This window comes from Vulpes vulpes, chromosome 1 (assembly GCF_048418805.1).
Source record: "Vulpes vulpes isolate BD-2025 chromosome 1, VulVul3, whole genome shotgun sequence".
Taxonomy (NCBI): Eukaryota; Metazoa; Chordata; class Mammalia; order Carnivora; family Canidae; genus Vulpes; species Vulpes vulpes.
This window is the reverse complement of record NC_132780.1, coordinates 40,258,846-40,277,001: the sequence shown is the minus strand read 5'-3', so window position 1 is coordinate 40,277,001 and position 18,156 is coordinate 40,258,846. Positions and strand designations below refer to the sequence as shown.

The 18,156-nt window shown below is 33.2% G+C and overlaps 1 protein-coding gene across 3 annotated transcripts in view; it reads right to left on the bottom strand.

Annotated features, from left to right (window-relative positions):
• Window positions 1-18,156, bottom strand: part of VPS13A (vacuolar protein sorting 13 homolog A) — a 237,353-nt gene that overhangs the window by 153,634 nt on the left and 65,563 nt on the right. For all 3 annotated transcript variants that reach the window (XM_026001515.2, XM_026001519.2, XM_026001517.2), the window contains exons 18-22: window positions 16,832-17,021; window positions 16,596-16,710; window positions 9,652-9,788; window positions 7,196-7,328; window positions 4,738-4,855 (exon numbers count right to left, since the gene is read on the bottom strand). In XM_026001515.2, the coding sequence (XP_025857300.2) occupies window positions 4,738-4,855; window positions 7,196-7,328; window positions 9,652-9,788; window positions 16,596-16,710; window positions 16,832-17,021 (693 nt within the window). The remainder of the gene's footprint in view (window positions 1-4,737; window positions 4,856-7,195; window positions 7,329-9,651; window positions 9,789-16,595; window positions 16,711-16,831; window positions 17,022-18,156) is intronic.

Here is an 18,156-nt window from a genome sequence, read left to right as displayed (position 1 = left end):
AAAAAGTACTGGAGGAAAGAAGTGAAAGGGTTAGCTAAAGTCAAATTATTTAGGATCAAATCAGCTAAACAGCTGAGTCAAGTTCAACAGATTTCTCTACTTATGAGCTTGAGCTCAAAGTTTCAGCTAATAGGGATGCATGGGTGTCAGTAGTTGAGCATCTGCATTGAGCTCAGGTCATGATCCCAGGGGCCTGCGATAGAGTCCCACATCAGGCTCCTACAGGGAGCCTCTTCTCCCTCTGCCTATGTTTCTGCCTTTCTCTGTCTCTCATGAATAAATAAATCTTTAAAAAAAAAAAAAGGGGCTCAGGTAAATTATAAAGATCTCAGGAAACATAAAGGTATTTATATAATAAATGTAAAATCAAGTATTACTTATTATAGTTTTCTATTACAACTCTACTTTTTATTTTCTATGGGATTTAGAAGACAAATGCATAAAAGTATAAACCTATGTTAAATGGGTATACAATATATAAGGATATAATATGTGACATCAGTAACAAAATGAAGGGGGGAAGCAGTAAAGAAAGATATTTTTAAACAAAACAAAGGATCTCAGAGAAAGAGAAGAAAAAATAAAGTAAGATGAAATCAGGGGCAGAGACAAACCGTAAGAGACTCCTAATCACAGGAAACAAACTTAGGGTTGCTGGAGGGGAGCAGGTGGTGGGATAGGGTAACTGGGTGATGGACATTAAGGAGGGCATGTCACGTAATGAGCCCTAGGTATTACATAAGACTGATGATGAATCACTGAACTCTACCTCTGAAACCAATAATACATTATATGTTAATTAATTGAATTTAAATAAAATTTTAAAAAGATGGAAAAAAGTAAGAATTTTTGTATGCAATTGAAGTTAGTACCAATTTTAAACAGACTGTTATAACTTTACAATACTATATGGAATCTCCATAATAAACAATAAAATAATCATAGAATATGCACACATGGAAAACAGATGGAAATCAAACCATGTCACAACAAAAAAGTCAACTAAGTGCAAATGAAAGCAGTAAAAGAGGAAATAAGAAAAAAGCTATAAAACATATGGAAATAAATAACAAAATGACAGAAGTCCTTCAATAACAATGATTACTTTAAAAATAAATGGTTTATGCTTCCCGATCCAAGATATAAATTGACAGAATGGATTAAAAAAATGAGATCCAACTATAGGTTGTCTGTCAAAGACTCAGTTTAGATTTAAGGGCACAAATATAGTTTGAAAAATTAAAGAGTGGCAAAAAAAATATCCCACGCATATAATAAATACAAGAAATCAGGAACAGCTTTAATAAAAGCAGTCAAACGAGTTTGTAAAGTCATAATCTGTTACTAGAAACAAAGGACATTATAATAATAAAAAGGTCATTTCACTAAGAAAATGTAACAAAACATATATGCACCAAACATCCAATCAAAAATACATGAATCAAACACTGACAGAATTGAGGGAAGAAACTGATCTACAGTCAACAGACTTCAGTATCTGATGCAACAACCAGAGAGAAAACCAAAAAGGGAGGACTAGAACAACACTATTGACAAAATGGACCGAAAAAATATATAGAACAGTAGAATACGGTTTTTTCTTAAGTACACACAAAACAATCTCCAGGAAAAACCACATATAAGGCCACAAGTGTCAAATTTTTTAGAAGTCTGAAATTACTAAAAGAATTTTTTTCCAAAAAATCACAATGGAATGAAACTAGGAATCAACAGAAGAAAAAATGTAAAATTCAAAAATATATGGAAATTAAACAACACATGTATTAAACGGTAAGTCAAAGAAATCACAAGGAAAAGGAAAAAATATCTTGAGACAACTGAAAATGAAAACGCAGAACATCAAAATTTATAGAATACAGCAAAACCGTACTGAGGGAAATTTATGGCTGTAAACACTTGTGCTAAAGATCTCAAACTAATTTTAACCTTAAGAAACTAGAAAGAGAGCAAGCTAAACTAAAAGCAAGTAAGGAAATAAAAATCAAAGAGAAACAAAATAGACAAATGAGAAATAATAGAGAAAAAAACAAAACTGAGAAGGGGTTCTTCAAAAAGATCAACAGAGTTGAAATTTTAGGCAGACTGATAAAAAAAAGAGAAATGACTTAACTAAAATCAGAAATGAAAGCAGGGGCATTACTACCAATTCTATCGAAATAACAAAAATTGGAAGACAGCACTATGAACAATTTTATACCAACAAACTACAAAACCAAGATAAAGTGGACAAATTTCTAGAAAACTAAATCTATCAAAAACTCTAAATTGGAAAGAAACAGGCAACCTGGATAGACCTATAACTAGTATGGAGATTGAATCAGTTATCAAAAATCTCCCAATAATGAAATGCCCATGATTTCACTAGTGAATTCTAGCAAACATTTTAAAAAGAATATAAATTATTCTCAAATTCTTCCAAACAATGTTAGAGAAAGGGACACTAACTAGCTCCTTTTCAGGCCACAATTACTCTGAACCAAAGTCAAACAAAAACACTTCAAAAACACTGCAGACCAATATCCCTTAGGATCATGTTGCAAAAATCCTCAACAAAATTCTAGCAAAAAAGACTCAACAGTACATTCAAAGGATTATATGCTATGACCCAGAATTTATTCCTAGAACGTAAGAATGGTTCAACATATAAACACAGATCATTGTAATACACAACGTTAATAGAGTGAAGGAAAAAGATACACAATCCTTTCAACTGATGAAAAAAAATATTTGAAAAAAAATTCAACACACTTCCATGATAGATACATTCAACGAATTAGGAACAGAAGAAAACTCTATCAACATAATAAAGGTCATATATGAAAAATCCCACAGCTAACACACTCAAAGATGAAAAACCAAAAGCTTTTCCTCTATGTTCAGGATAAAGGATGACCACTTAAATCACTTCTACTCAACATAGCACTGGAAATTCTAGTGAAAATTATTAGGCAAGACAAAATTAAAAGCATCCAAAGTGAAAAGAAACATGTAAAACTATCTTTGTTCATAGATGAAGTGATCTTACGTGTAGAAACCCTAACAATTCGGGACACCTGGGTGGCTCAGTGTTTGAGCATCCTAACAATTCGGGACACCTGGGTGGCTCAGTGGTTGAGCATCTGCCTTTGGCTCAGGGCATGATCCTGGGATCGAGTTCCACGTCGGGCTCCCCATAGGGAGCCTGCTTCTCCCTCTGCCTATGTCTCTGCCTCTCTCTCTGTGTCTCTCATGAATAAATAAAATCTTAAAAAGAAAAACAACCCTAACAATTCCACACACAAAGTTAGAAATAAATGAATTCAGCAAAGTTAGAGAGTATTAAAATCAACTCCAGAAGAATCGGTTTCTATACAGTAACAGCAAACAATCCAAAAAGGATATTAAGACAACAATTCCATTTACAACAACATCAAAGAGAATAAACTTAGCCAAGGAAGTAAAGAAATATATTGCTAACTACTAAAATGCTGCTGAAAGAAATTACAGAAGACACAAAGAAATGCAAAGACATCTTATGTTCATGGACTGGAAGACTTAATATTAAGAGGTCACTACTCAAAGCATTTACAGGTTCAATGCAATTCATATCAAAATCAAAATAGTATCTTAAAATAGAAAAGCCAACCTATAATTCATATGGAATCTCGACCCCAAACAATCAAAACAATCTAAAAGACAAAGTTGGATGACTCACACTCCTGATTTCAAAACTTACTACAAAGGTATAGTCATCCAAACTGTGTGGCTCTGGTATAGACACAGGAAATAGAGACCAAGGAAATAAAACAGAAAACCCAGAAATAAACCTTCATGTATATGGCCAATGATTTTCACAACAATACAAGACTATTCAATGGAGAAAAGACAGTCTTTTCAATAAATGATGCTGGGCAAACCAGATATCCACATACAAAAGAACAAAACTGAGTCCATATCTTATACCATATCCAAAAATTAACTCCAAATGTATCAAAGACTTAAACATGAAAGCTGAAAGTATAAAATTCTTTGTAACAATGATACAGAAATTTCATGACATTGAATTTGACAATAATCTCTTGAATACAATACCAAAACACAGGCAACAGATAAACTGGACTTAATATTTAAAACTTTTGTGCATCAAAGGGCACTATTAAAAGGGTGATAAATAAGGCAATCCACAAAAAGATAAAATATTTGCAAATCATTTATCTGATAAGGAGTCAACATGCATAATATATTGAAAAATAAAAAATCTCCTGCAACTTAAAAAAAATTTTAATTAAAGATGGGCAAAGGACTTGACCAGGTATTTTTCCAAAGAAATATATTGACTGTCAGTTAAGTACCTGAAAATTACCTAATCAGTAATCATTCGGGAAATGCAATTGAAAACTATAATCAGACACTACTTCATACATATTGGCGAGGACTATTTTTAAAAATAAGAAAACAAGTGTTGCTGAAGAGATGGAGAAATTGGAACCCTTACACACTGCTGATGGGAATATAATGATACAGATGCTATGGAAAACAATAGGGCAGTTCCTCAACATTATGGAAATAGATAGTGATGGTCATCACACACAACAATGTGAATGTACTTAATGCCATTCAATTATCATCTAAAAATGGTAAAGTTTATGTTACATATATTTTACTACAAAAAAATAATCAATGAAATTTGGTATTTCCTTAAAAAAATTATAATCGTATGAAACAGAAAATACATACTTGGGCATTCTTATATCCATGAAAACCATGGCCTTAGAGAGTTCCACATTGAAGTGCATAGGTACCAAAATATGCTGTGTAGATACATTCAATTTTCGCGCTTCTCTCCAATTATCACCTATTATGGAAAAGAGTAAGTACGTGTTTATTTAACACACATTTAATTTTTAAAAATACATTAAAACTAAAATCACTGTTAATACTTTGTGGTCATATACTTCATGTCATGAAAATTCTTCCTCCATCTGGATAATCTTAATGCCACCTTCCCAAGTATACACAATCAGCAGCTAGATTCCATTTATGATTTTCTTTCTGCTGTTTCAAGAACTGTTTCAACTGGAAACAGCTTCTTAAAAAACCAATAACACAGTTTAATCAAATTTACTATGCATCCCTTTACAGTCACTATACCTAGCAGATACTGTACCCAAAAAACATGGCTTTAAGACAATAATGAAAAAGGTAGAGAAAAGCACAGTTCTTCTGTGTTTAAAAAAAAAAAAAAAAAGCTACCAGTTACTCAAGATTGGTAAGAAGCACTGTTATAGGCACTGTTTAAATTTTCATTTCTTCTCATAATTATGTTTACTCATTTTATTTTAGAAAACTGAGACGCAGAGGAATTTTCCATTTGCTTATGGCCAAAAGGCTACTGTGTGATACAAGCTGAAATTTACATCCAGGTCTGCTAACATGAAATTTGTGTGATACAATCCATCTTCATATATATTACCTCATTTGAGCCTAATATTTCAAATAAGAAAAAGTCATCAGTCAAAAAGAAAACCAAGTCGATGAAAGATTAGATGTAGAGAAAGGTAGTAAAATCAACTCTATTACAATTTTTAAAATTCAAACAGTGTCAAGATAATGAAATATTTCCTTCTCAATTTATAGACAAAAAATATTTAGAAGTATGTGTTTCAGTATTAAGAAAGTTTATGACAACTGCCTAAAATAACCCCAATGTCAAAAAATACACTGCCCTATAAAATATTTAATTATTTAAGAACACTTAACATTAATCATAAACAATTCCAAGGAATTCCAGTACTTTTCAAACAATAATGGAATACTCTAAATTTTTTTCACAATGTATCTCAATATCTTAAATATATCTCCTGGATTTCAAAAATTAATGACCAAAATGTACCAAACATACCACAATACTGTTATTTATTCCTTGCAAAAAGACTTACAGGTTTCATATAAATAATTTGTATTTGCCACCCACTACACTTCTGGGCTTCTTCTACACCAACTAGAATCTTATAAAACAGAAATAAAATTTATTATTGGAAAGCAAATACAAAGAAAATAAAAATGTTCCAGTACTATGACTAACTAAAGTACTAAAGTACTAACAGTTAGTACTGTTCCAGTACTAACTAAAAGTTAACACTTTTAATAACCATTACTTAGGGTTCTCAATGTTTCTCTTTTTATTAGCTCTGATAATTAAAATTCTACCATATATACAAATCTCTAAAATATCCACCAATCTAACTCTCTTGAATTATCTAAATGTTTCCTAACACTCCAGGGATTAAGAAACAGTATAACACAGTACAAAGAAGGCTCAATTAGTCCCAGATCTCTCACTATCTACTTTAAGTTGCTTTGACAAGTGAATTTCTGGCTCTGCTGACTTCATCTAAAAACCGGATCTGTATCAGAGATTCCATCAAAAGTGAATGGGGTATAGGTACACCTATGATTCCCTCCCTCTATCCTCCTAATGATCCTCCTGTCTCAATGTGGCTCTTTATGGCCTGGGGGGGTCAGAGGCCCTAAGCTGGACAGATCTAGTTTTGAGCAGCCTAATGTGATTATCCTGTATAAAATATTTTAAATATGTGCCAATGTTTTCCAACCTTGTCCAAAGGATTTTTCAACCTCAGCACTATTGATATTTAGGCTAAATAAGTGTTGTGAGGTGGCTTTCCTCTACATTGTATGATGTTTAGTAGCATATCTGACCTCCACTCACTAGGTGCTAGTAATGTCCCTACTCATTACCTGTAACTTCAAAAATTGATATTGAAACTGTCTCTTGAGCACTAAAATCAAATACCTGAGCTATTATTGCTCCTAGACAGTATTTATTACTTCTGATTCAAAAATATTAAAGTTTTGTTTTTCTTAAAGATTTTATTTGAGAGAGAGCGAGCAAAGAAAGAGAAAGAGACAGAGCATGAATAGGTGTGAGGCATGGAGGAAGGGGCAAAGGGAGAAGCAGACTCCCTACTGAGCAGGGAGCCCAACACGGGGCTCCATTCCAGGATCGTGGGATCATGAACTGAGCTGAAGGCAGATGCTTAACTGAGTTACCCAGGCACCCCAAAAACATAAAAGCTTTAATATGTTTTGGATGAAGGTCTTCAGAGAAACTATCTTAAGACCTAGCTAATCATTTCAGCAAAATGAATCAATACATAATGCATTATATGCTTACCAACTGTGCTGTAAAGCAGCTGTATGCTTGTAAGCTGAACGTCAAAGGAATCATAAGCTCTATGCATGATCTCTTCAAGCCTGGCTCCTCCTTGTTTCATATCTGGCAATTCCAAACGACTTTTACTTGTCACCTTAAAGTTATTTTTAAAAGTTTAGATGATGCAAAACACTTCAAAAGAAAATACTTCATCTTTAAGACTGTAACAAAAATTTAATGAAAGACTCACAAGACATATAAAGCTAATAGAAATGTCTTCACCCATGACATGTATAACGATAAGACCAGGTACAAAGTGAATTTTTACATATTAAGTTGCATTTCTCAATGATGTATATTAAAAAAGGGAAACCAGGCCAGCTATGGAGAACAATACATTTAAAACTTTTTTATAGAGTTAAAAATACACCTGCCCTATAACCCAGCAATTGCACTACTGGGGATTTACCCCAAACATACAGATGCAATGAAACGCCGGGACACCTGCACCCCGATGTTTATAGCAGCAATGTCCACAACAGCCAAACTGTGGAAGGAGCCTCGGTGTCCATCAAAAGATGAATGGATAAAGAAGATGTGGTCTATGTATACAATGGAATATTACTCAGCCATTAGAAACGACAATTACCCACCATTTGCTTCAACGTGGATGGAACTGGAGGGTATTATGCTGAGTGAAATAAGTCAATCGGAGAAGGACAAACATTATATGGTCTCATTCATTTGGGGAATATAAATAATAGTGAAAGGGAACAGAAGAGAAGGGAGAAGAAACAGGTAGGAAATATCAGAAAGGGAGACAGAACATGAAGACTCCTGACTCTTGGAAACGAACTAGGGGTGGTAGAAGGGGGAGAGGGGAGGGAGTGGGAGTGAATGGGTGACGGGCACTGAGGGGGGGCACTTGAAGAGATGAGCACTGGGTGTTATTCTGTATGATGGCAAATTGAACACTAATAAAAAATAAATTTATTATTAAAAACGTTTTTATATTTGATAAGAAGCCTTTTTATTAAAAACAAAATTAAGAGACAAATATAGCCTATGTTTCTATGTCATGATGATAGATATTTAAATATTTTTATAAGAAGAATCCAGAATTAAATATTAGAATAGCTGAACTGTACTCCCAACTCTGCCATTTATACGACTTCAAGCAAGTTATCTTTGTACCATCTCCTTCTTGGTGTACTACACATGCTACTTTTTTTCACTTAAACATCCTGGAGATCACTCCACCAGAGTATATAAAGATCTTATTCATTCACATCTATACATATATGTGTGTATGTGCCTTCACATTTGCACCTCTATTTTATATAGCTCATGCACAGCAGACTGTCAAACTTATTACCTCTGAAGGGTAATCAATTTTAGGTAAAAAGTCAAGCAAATTGCCTAAGGAAACAATACTAGATATTATTCCTGACCTTATGCTCCTGCTATTACACCACACTGCCCTTGAAACAATTCCACATCTAAAGTCAAATATGAATAACTAAATGTATAAATTTTATTATAAATATAAATCCAGCAAGTGTCTATGTAATTACCAACTGAAAGTAAAAACATAAAGGACAATGTCAATATCAAGGAAAGGCCCGTATTTCTCTCGTCACCAGAAAAGCTTTCCAATATTACCCGTACCTCTTGGGTCTTTAAATTGTTCTAACTATTTAATCTACATTTAATGATCTAGAGCAGTGCTGTGCCACAGAACTTTCTAGTAGGATGGCAATGTTCTCTACCTGAGCTGAAACAGCAACCCAAGACACTTAAAACCATTAAATTCCTGAATGTGGCTAATGTGACTAAAGAACTAATTTTTATGTTATTTCATTTTAATCAATGTAAACTACATGTAGCCAGTGGGTACCCATATAGAACAGTGCAGATCTAGTAACCCAAAAAAAATTTCTCTACTCAAAACTGAGGAAGAAAAATGTACACATTTGGATGGAAAGGGAAATGACTCCGGTAAATGCAAGAAGACTGTCTCAAATTAAGATTATTTAATAGAAGTATTAAAATGTCACTATCAAAAAAAAAAACAAAAATAAAATGTCACTATCTATAGTGATATATACAAAAAATTTCAGAAGGATGAAGAATTATTTCCAGAACTTTCTCCCATTTGATTTTAATTAGTCAAGTAGTAAATTTACACTGAAAAGGAATTAATCTCCTCAAGCATTACTCTCAAATAACATAATTCTTAGGTTTACCCTAACCTGCATAGTTCAAAATGATCATTTTGTTATTAGAAATGTACGAAAACTACTTAGTTAAATGAAACTGCACATTATTTACTAAAAAAGAAAGAATTCTCAAATCCTACAATCTACTACAAAGCTAACAGTAAATACTGCAAATCAAACTGTTTGAAAAACAAAATACATTTTAAACCTTAAGAAACATCTTAAGTGTCAAACTATACAACAAACATTAGTATGTACCTTTAGATGACCAAGATCTAAAAGAAGCAGATTTGATGTAGGACTAAAAATTCCATCTTGTGGGATAATAACATAGGAAGCCTTCAGATTAATTCTGAGATCAAGAACTTTCTGTGTTTCAATAATGTACAGCAGTCCTGCAGAAAAGTTAAATTGAGAATAATGCGCAATTAGTATTAAGTTTTAAAATACCTTGAGCAAAATATCTTCAACATAATGTAATTTGTGGTCAACATGTATGTACATTCTTGATATAATGGAGAAGAGAATTATGATGGTTCCTCAAATAAATGTTTGTGACCCCCAAACTCCATTTGCGTAAAATCAGGGACATACATATCTAAGAAATTAAGTTCTATGAAACATTCACTAAGCTTAGAACTTAAGTATAGAACTGACTCAAAGCATTGTTGTTAATTTTTGTCCCCCAAATGATCTTTATTCAAACACAGACAACAAGATTTTACTCAAGTTTGTTTGCTGGGTAAATCAGGTATGATGGTCCCAAGAAGCAGCCATTAAGGACAATCTAGCATTCAATTATCTGTCTCACTGTTAAGCATTTCTCTATCTTCATTTCCATTTCTACTGTAAGACTTTCTCAACCAAAATGATCCGTGTCATGGTATTCCCGACTCTACAAATTCAAGTCCTGTACTCCTAAGAAGTCTTACCTTTGGCCTTACTTTCAACAAAGGCTTCCTGGATGCCATGAAACCATGATCTATCTAGTTTGTTTCTTAATGGGGGGAAAGCGGGAGAAGTGAATATTTGGTTTTGGATATAAGTCTACTGTATCTCTTCTCTACTTCCCATTGCACTTAGAAGAAAATCCAAATTGTTTAATACAACTTTCAAAGTTTTGCTTTATCAACACTATGCGTCATTCCACTTCCCTTCACTCACTACATTAGAACCAACCTAGCCTTCTGCAACTGCCAAATTAACCCACTTCTGTCCCTGGCTGGGGCCCTCACAGTTTACCACTGCTTTGAAGGCTCTTCCTTCTACTCTTCAACTGTGTTAGTCTTAACATACATACTTAATGTTACTTCAAGTCAAAGAACTATTCTCTGACATCATCACCAAAACAATACTGAGATACTCATTATTTTCATTTCCTTCACAGCATCTGGGCCCTTTAACAATTTGTTTACTCCATCTGCTCCAACTTCACCCATGTGCCTGCCCTGTGAAAGTGGATCTGAGCCTTTTAAATATTTTTCCGTTGCAAATTAGCACTGAAGGAGATAGGAAATCCTGGAGAGAGACTGCAGGAAGGACAGGTGTTGCTTCCTGGTGTGTCAGTATGCTCACTCAGCAATATCCGACAGTGGTGTGACTTTCTCCAAAACCAGGCTCATGCTGTGCATAGCTACCAACAGCATCCAAAAGCCATCCTTTCCCTAAAAAACCCCTTCAGTCAGTTTCAAAATAGAACGCACCCAGTGAGATACTGTCCCATGAACAGCTTTCTCCATCACATCAGAAAGTAAGTTCTATAAAGTTTCAGAGAGCAAGTTTCCAGCCACTTTCTCTAAAATGGCATGAATCGCAATCCTCGAGGAAGAGAGAAGGATATCCTGCCAAGGAATGCAATGTCAGCATTGATGGCAATGGCTACTTCTTTCAGCTACTCTTCCTGTATTCCTTTTTTTTTTTTTTTAAGATGTTATTTATTTGGCAGAGGGAGAAGAAGTAGACTCCCCACTGAGCAGGAAACCCAATAGGACAGGAGGCTAGATCCCAGGACCCTGGAACCATGACCTGAGCCCAAGGTAGACTCAGCTGACTGAGCCACCCAAGGCTCCCCCTGTGTTCCTTAAAATTACTTCTTCTTAAAGTGAATTTTTAAATATTTAAGTAGATAAATCTTAATTTTATGTCTGTCCTATTTTAAAATTATAAGATCCATTAATAGGCAAAAACTACATCTATTTTTATCACTGCTGTGCTCTCCAAAACTTAGCACAGTGTCCAATATAGATTTGGCTTGTGATAAATATCTAAGTGAATAAAGGAGATCACTGAAAGAAAATGAATAACTATGATCCTATCAGAGAGCCTGATGTGTCAAATGAAGGGTTTTGATAAATGACCACATTTGTCAAAATGACCACATCTGACAAGGGTAACTAACAACATGTGTATATTCTAGGAGCTGATCTCTCCAACTGACAAAAAGGAAAAGATCTGAAAACCTTCACTGCTAAGAATGAAGAAAATAATACAAGAAGGAAATTAGGTCATAGAGGAAAAGGATAATAAATAGAGGCTAATACAGAAAAAAAGACAGGAGGAGAGAATGAATGGAGAACCAAAAAAGAGAACTATGTAACAGATGAGTCTCTTCCAAAATTGGTAAATTTTAACTTCCGGAAAAATATTAAAAATTTATTATTGAAATTTTTGAATTAACTTCAATACATACAGTAGCACCCCACTTTTCCCCAATATTAACATTTTATTTTACATAATAATAACTATACTATTTGTGCACAGAAAGAGAGAGAACAGACTTCAAATAGTTAAGTGTTACCTTTAGAAAGTAAAATACTAAAGAATTCAGCTTTCTAAAACATTTCTATATAACATTTGAAGTTTACACAGTGGATATTTACTATTTTAGTAATTCTTCCAATTTTTTAAAAATACTTGAGAGAGAGAGAGAGAGAGAATGAGGTGGAAGACCCTGAGATCATGACATGAGTTGAAATCGAATGTGACTTTTAACCAAATGAGCTGCCCAGGCGCCTCTGGTAATTCTTGAGAATTTCAGTCAAGAATTAAAAAATCAAAAGTAGCTTAAAAAAAAAAAAAAAGCAGTCTCTGCAACAATCTCAAATTTTAAGGAAACACAACAGGAAAGACATTACCAAAAACAAATATAAAACTTTTATGAACCTATAGCAATGTCAGTTAAGATAAAATGCCTGGTATATTTTTGGGTGAGGGCATAAGTTCACTGCTTTAAAGGGAGTCTTTAGTTATAGTCAACGCAGAAATAACCATTATTAAGGAAGCAAAAACAAACCAGCTTCCTTTGGAGTATATAATGATTAAAAAATGACTGAAAATAGAGTATTTCTTTTCCTGTTTTCTTAATCCATCTTCTCTGTCAAAGATTACATTCACCTTGTAAAAGCAGGACATGGTAAGAGAACTTTAAAATAACTGGTAAGACTTTTACTTAAGGAAACACTTGATACAGTCTTACCACAGCCCAGACACCTAAGCTGGTGATATTACTTGATCAGCATTAACACTTTCCTAGAAATGACTGACAACTACAGAAGTCTTAGAAGACTGAAATGGACAAATGCCCATATTTCCTTAGAAAGAAAAAAAAATAAGTTAATATTTTATTAATTGGTCAAGTGAATGTGGATTGTGAAAAAATTTTAAGCACATAAATTAATGCACAACTAGAAAGGAAAGCATTGATCATTAGAAGCTAGTATATTTCATAAAACTGAGGCATTCTATGTTAACGAAATTTCTTCTTTCTAATTTTTTTCCACTTTTACTCAACAGATAATAAATTGCAGAACTATTATAGATGTAATATATCAATAATTGAGCAACATACTTATTAAAGAACGCCTTTACTTTTTTCCAAATAAATTTTTTGGGTTTTTAAAAAAATTTTTTTAAGATTTTATTTATTTACTCATGAGAGACAGAGAGAAGCAGCAACATGGGCCGAGGGAGAGGCAGGGTCCCCACAGGGACTGATGTGGGACTCTATCCCAGAACCCCAGGATCACAATCTGAGCCAAAGGCTGAGCCACTCAGGTGCCCTAAATTTTTTTAATTGAGAAAGTAAGCATGTGACACTGAGATCAAGACCTGAGACAAAGATCAAAAGTCAGATGTTTGACCGACTTAGCCACACAAGGGCCTCTGCCTTTACTTCTTGAGAGAAAATGAAAGTATGGACTATATCAGACACAGTTAATCATGTGTCCACAAGTGGAATTCACAGATTTCATGCACATGAATGGGAAACAAGTTACAATTTTATTTTCATTAACTACAGCTGACATTCAGTATCTCCTTCTACTATAAATGTAAGCAACAAACTTTGTTACTTATACAAATCGTGTATCATTTATGTTCCCTAACATAACTGAAGACAACTGGAGTTTCATTTATGCCTTCAAACTAATGGTAGTTTTTTTATCTATTGTTAATTCTTGTTATTTTAACCACAAATAAAGAAAAACAGATACACTGCTACTAACACAAATTTGAGATTCTTAAAATATTTTGAAACTGTGTTCTATTTACTTTCTTTGTAATTCTAGGTAGTCTGTGTACTAAAAACCAGTATTTTGTTTAGAGATCCCTAAGCTTCACACCAAACTGACTTAGGTGTCCATGAGACACAGAAAGTTATAAGGACCACTGATATTAAACAATCTTACCTAGAAAATGATAACCTTTCACCCAAGGCTTCAAAAGATGACTCAAACACAACAACAACAACAAAAAAAAGGAAAATGAATCAATCTAGAAAGATGAATTTTAATAAAGATAAAATCTTGAACTTACACTCAAACATTTAACTCAATTTCTAAATCCTGGTAATATGAATGAGTATGTACCAAGACCTATTCTTCCACAAAAGCAACCAAAAACATTGGACATAAGATAAAACAGCAACAAAAAACAAAAAACAAAAAACAAACAAAAAAAATCAATCAACAAAGAGATTTTAATTTATAACAAAAGAAGAATTCCAAAAATGAAAACTATAATCAGTAAAATTTAACCTAAAGATGTAATAGCAGGGACACCCGGGTGGCTCAGTTGGTTAAGCATCTGCCTTCAGCTCAGGTCAAGACCTCTATCCAGGTCCCATGATAGAACCCCTTAATGGGCTCCCTGCTCAGCAGGGAGTCTGATTATCTCTCTCTCTCCCCCTCTGTCTCTTATCTCTGCTCATTCTCTCAAATAAATAAAATCTTAAAAAAAAAAAAAAGGATTTAATAGTACAGTAGCACAGTTTAAGAAGATGTCAGTAATTCAGAAGGTAAATTACCCAGCATGTAAGAGAGGAAAGAAAAAAGGATACAGAAGAATAAAGGCAGAGTAAGAAATGCTAAAGGACATTAATCCAGAGTTTCAAAAAAAGATTTAAGAGAAAAAAATGTATATGGTTAATGAGTAAAAATTTTCTGGATGAAATTTCTAAAATTTGTTTAATCTACCAATCCTCAGAATGGTCCACAGCTGGATATATCACACTGATACAGAATATATAAGATAAAATAATCTTGGGGCAGATGGGTGGCTCACTCAGTTAAGTGTCTGACTCTTGTCTGACTCTTGATTTCAGCTCAGGTCATGATCTCAGAGTCCTGATACAGAACACATCAGGTTCCATGCTGGGAGTGGAGCCTGCTTAAAACTGTCTCTCTTCCTTTCCCTCTGCCCCTCCCACACACACGTTATCTTTCTCCCTCTAAAAACAAAAAAACAATGTAATATACAGAATTGGTGAATCATTATGTTGTATACCTACCACTAACATTGTATGTCAATCATACTTGAATAAAAAAATGGAGACAAGTAAAACAAAGAAAGAACAATAGCACATAATTGATGAAGATGGCAAATGGGAGTTCTAGTGCTCTCAAGTCCTTGTAATGACTGAGGGAGAATAAAAAATTTTACTAAAATTATAATTTGAGATAAACAGTGTTACTGGAGTGGTAGAGCGAAGGGGTGGAGGGAAACAAAGTAATGCTACAATTTATCTAAAAAAGACAAGAAAAAAAAAGTTGAAAAATACTCCACTACATTGTTGTTGATACGACACATCTAAAAGATACAGGGGAAAAGAATGAAAAATATAAGCAAATTCTAACCAAGCAAAAACTAGAATATCCATACTAACACCTGAAAAAATAAATGAAAATATTTTAATTGGAATTAAAATGTTTCTAAAACTACATGCAGTCAACTTCATAGAAATGAAAGATTTGGCTTATTGGAGAAAAAATTTTATTTATGCATGTACCTACTGACAGCATCAAATTTATAAAGAAAAGAAATGACAGATCTAAAAAAAACAGACAAATGCACATGCACGGTGACACTACTTTTCCTATATTTCTCTAAAGAACTATTGGAATATGGTGACAGAAAACAGGGAAAAATCCAGTAAGGATACAGATTTGAAATATAGGATAAATATGACTTAAAAATATGTATAGGTATGAAAAATATAGGCTTTCAAACATGTTAAATATTTTTTTTAATTACCACATACTGAGCCAGAAAGCAAATATCAACAAATTGCAAAGCATTAAAATCATATAGATTAACTTTATATGATCTTATATATTTAAAATATATATTTTAAAAAGGGAATCTGTAACTTAAAATCTTCCACAAAAAAATTAATAAAATAAAATAAAATAAAATAAAATAAAATAAAATAAAATAAAATAAAATATAAAATAAAATAAAACAAAATAATAAAATCTTCCACAAAGAAATCTCCAAGCCCTTATGGTTTTACTATTTTATTAGGTGAAATACTGAAAGAAAAAAATAATAACACCAAAACTTATAAAAACTCTGCAAAAGGATGAAAAAGGATGGAATTTTCTTTTTGGAAGCCAATATATTAAAATATGGAATTCATTACATGAAAGGAAAATGCCAGGTTCATTCTCTCACAAACAGAATTCCAAAAATTCTAACATAACATGAAATTAACTTGAATGTGGTAATAGGTCTTGTCCTTTCTGGGTGTAAGAAATGGTTATTGTTATACCTGAATTTAAGTAAAATAGTACCAATTACTTTCAACTAAACTATATGTAGTCTAAAAGCATAAATTTAAAGTATACCTTACTAAAAACAGTTTAATGTGACTAAAAGTTTATGTAGGATACAATTTTTAATAAACCAACATTAATACTAGCATTTACCTGTTGCTGTCTTGTCACGAAATTCTTCAAGTTTTGTCAAAGTCACTGACGTGAGCTGTGCTAGATTTACCTCTTTTGGAGGCCTGAAGAATTCCACTATACTATTCACTGTTCTCTGTTAAAATAAATATTATTAACATTAGGCACAAACTCAAAGCAAATTGAAATATATTAAAACCTAGGAATTAAAAAATGCTTACTGCAAAAAAAAAAAAAAAAAGAAAAGAAATGCTTACTGCATCATATATCATTTCTAAAGGTTCAGCTTCTATGATACACCTTTGAGCAACAGTTTCATCTAACGGATTTATCTCAAATATAATTTGGAAGAGTGAAGTAGCATCATCCAATGAAGATAGGAGGCGAGGTTTTGTTGAATTATCTGGCAAGCCAGTAACATGAAATGAATCAATTTTGGTTTCAAATCTACATGAAAAAAGACAGGACAAAAATTAGCTATCAATACAATTTTACATTTTACAGTATTCTTCAAACTGAAAATAAAGTTAAGATTAATAAAAAACAACTTCAATTTTCATTTCTTTCTATTCCATTCATGTCAAAGAAAATATACAACTATTTGATCTGAATTGACAAAGATTAATTCACAAACAACTCTATTCACATGTTGACTTCTATATTTAAAAAAAAGTCACTGATTACCAGAGGCTCATGAAAGAAAATTATCATGTAAGCCAGTGCCAACGTTGGAAAACCTGAACTGTTTCATTCTCCTCAATTGCTGGAGATTCAAAGTAGACAACTCTAGGGGACCCAATCATGGGGGGGCCCCCAAAATATTTTGAGATACACCTCCAGGAACTGGGACAGTTTCCTATAATAAGCATTAGCGAAAAAAACTTTCAGGCTTCAGGAAAGGAAAGGCGAAAAGAAACTGTTTAAAAATATGCCACAACATTATGTTCTTCTTAAAAGGCATGCTCGTTGGAGGAGCTAGTTAGCTACAAGCCTAACCTAATTAAAGTATTATCAAAGCCAAAATACCTAGAGAAGGGAAATACCCAACTTTAGTCAGGTCTACTATTCCACACGAGAGAAGGGAAATACCCAATTTCCCCAACGCTAACTATCTTCTCCCACCTGAGGCAGGGAGAAGGGGAGTACTAAGAAACTTAAGGTCACAGACCAGAAGCATGGGATCACTAAAAAACAGAGAGCTAATCATAGCACCACAGAACTGTTCCCTTTCCCCCTATAGCTTACAACTCAATCACTAAAGACTTATTTACATAGTTCATTTCACCCCATACATCACACATCATGTTTGGCTATCAAGAAAAATGTCACAGCATAAGCATAGCAAAAGGCAAACAACACAACCTGAAGTGAAAAAACTATTTAAAAACTAATATGCTAAGGGTTATAATGGACAAAGTAAACAACATGCAAGAACAGATGAACAATATAAGCAGAGAGATGGAAATCCTAAGAAAGAAGCAAAAATAAATATTAAAGATCAGAAACACTATAACAAGAATGCCTTTAACGGGCTTATTAGGAGGCTAGATGTATCTGAGAAAATTAATGCTTGAGCTAGAGA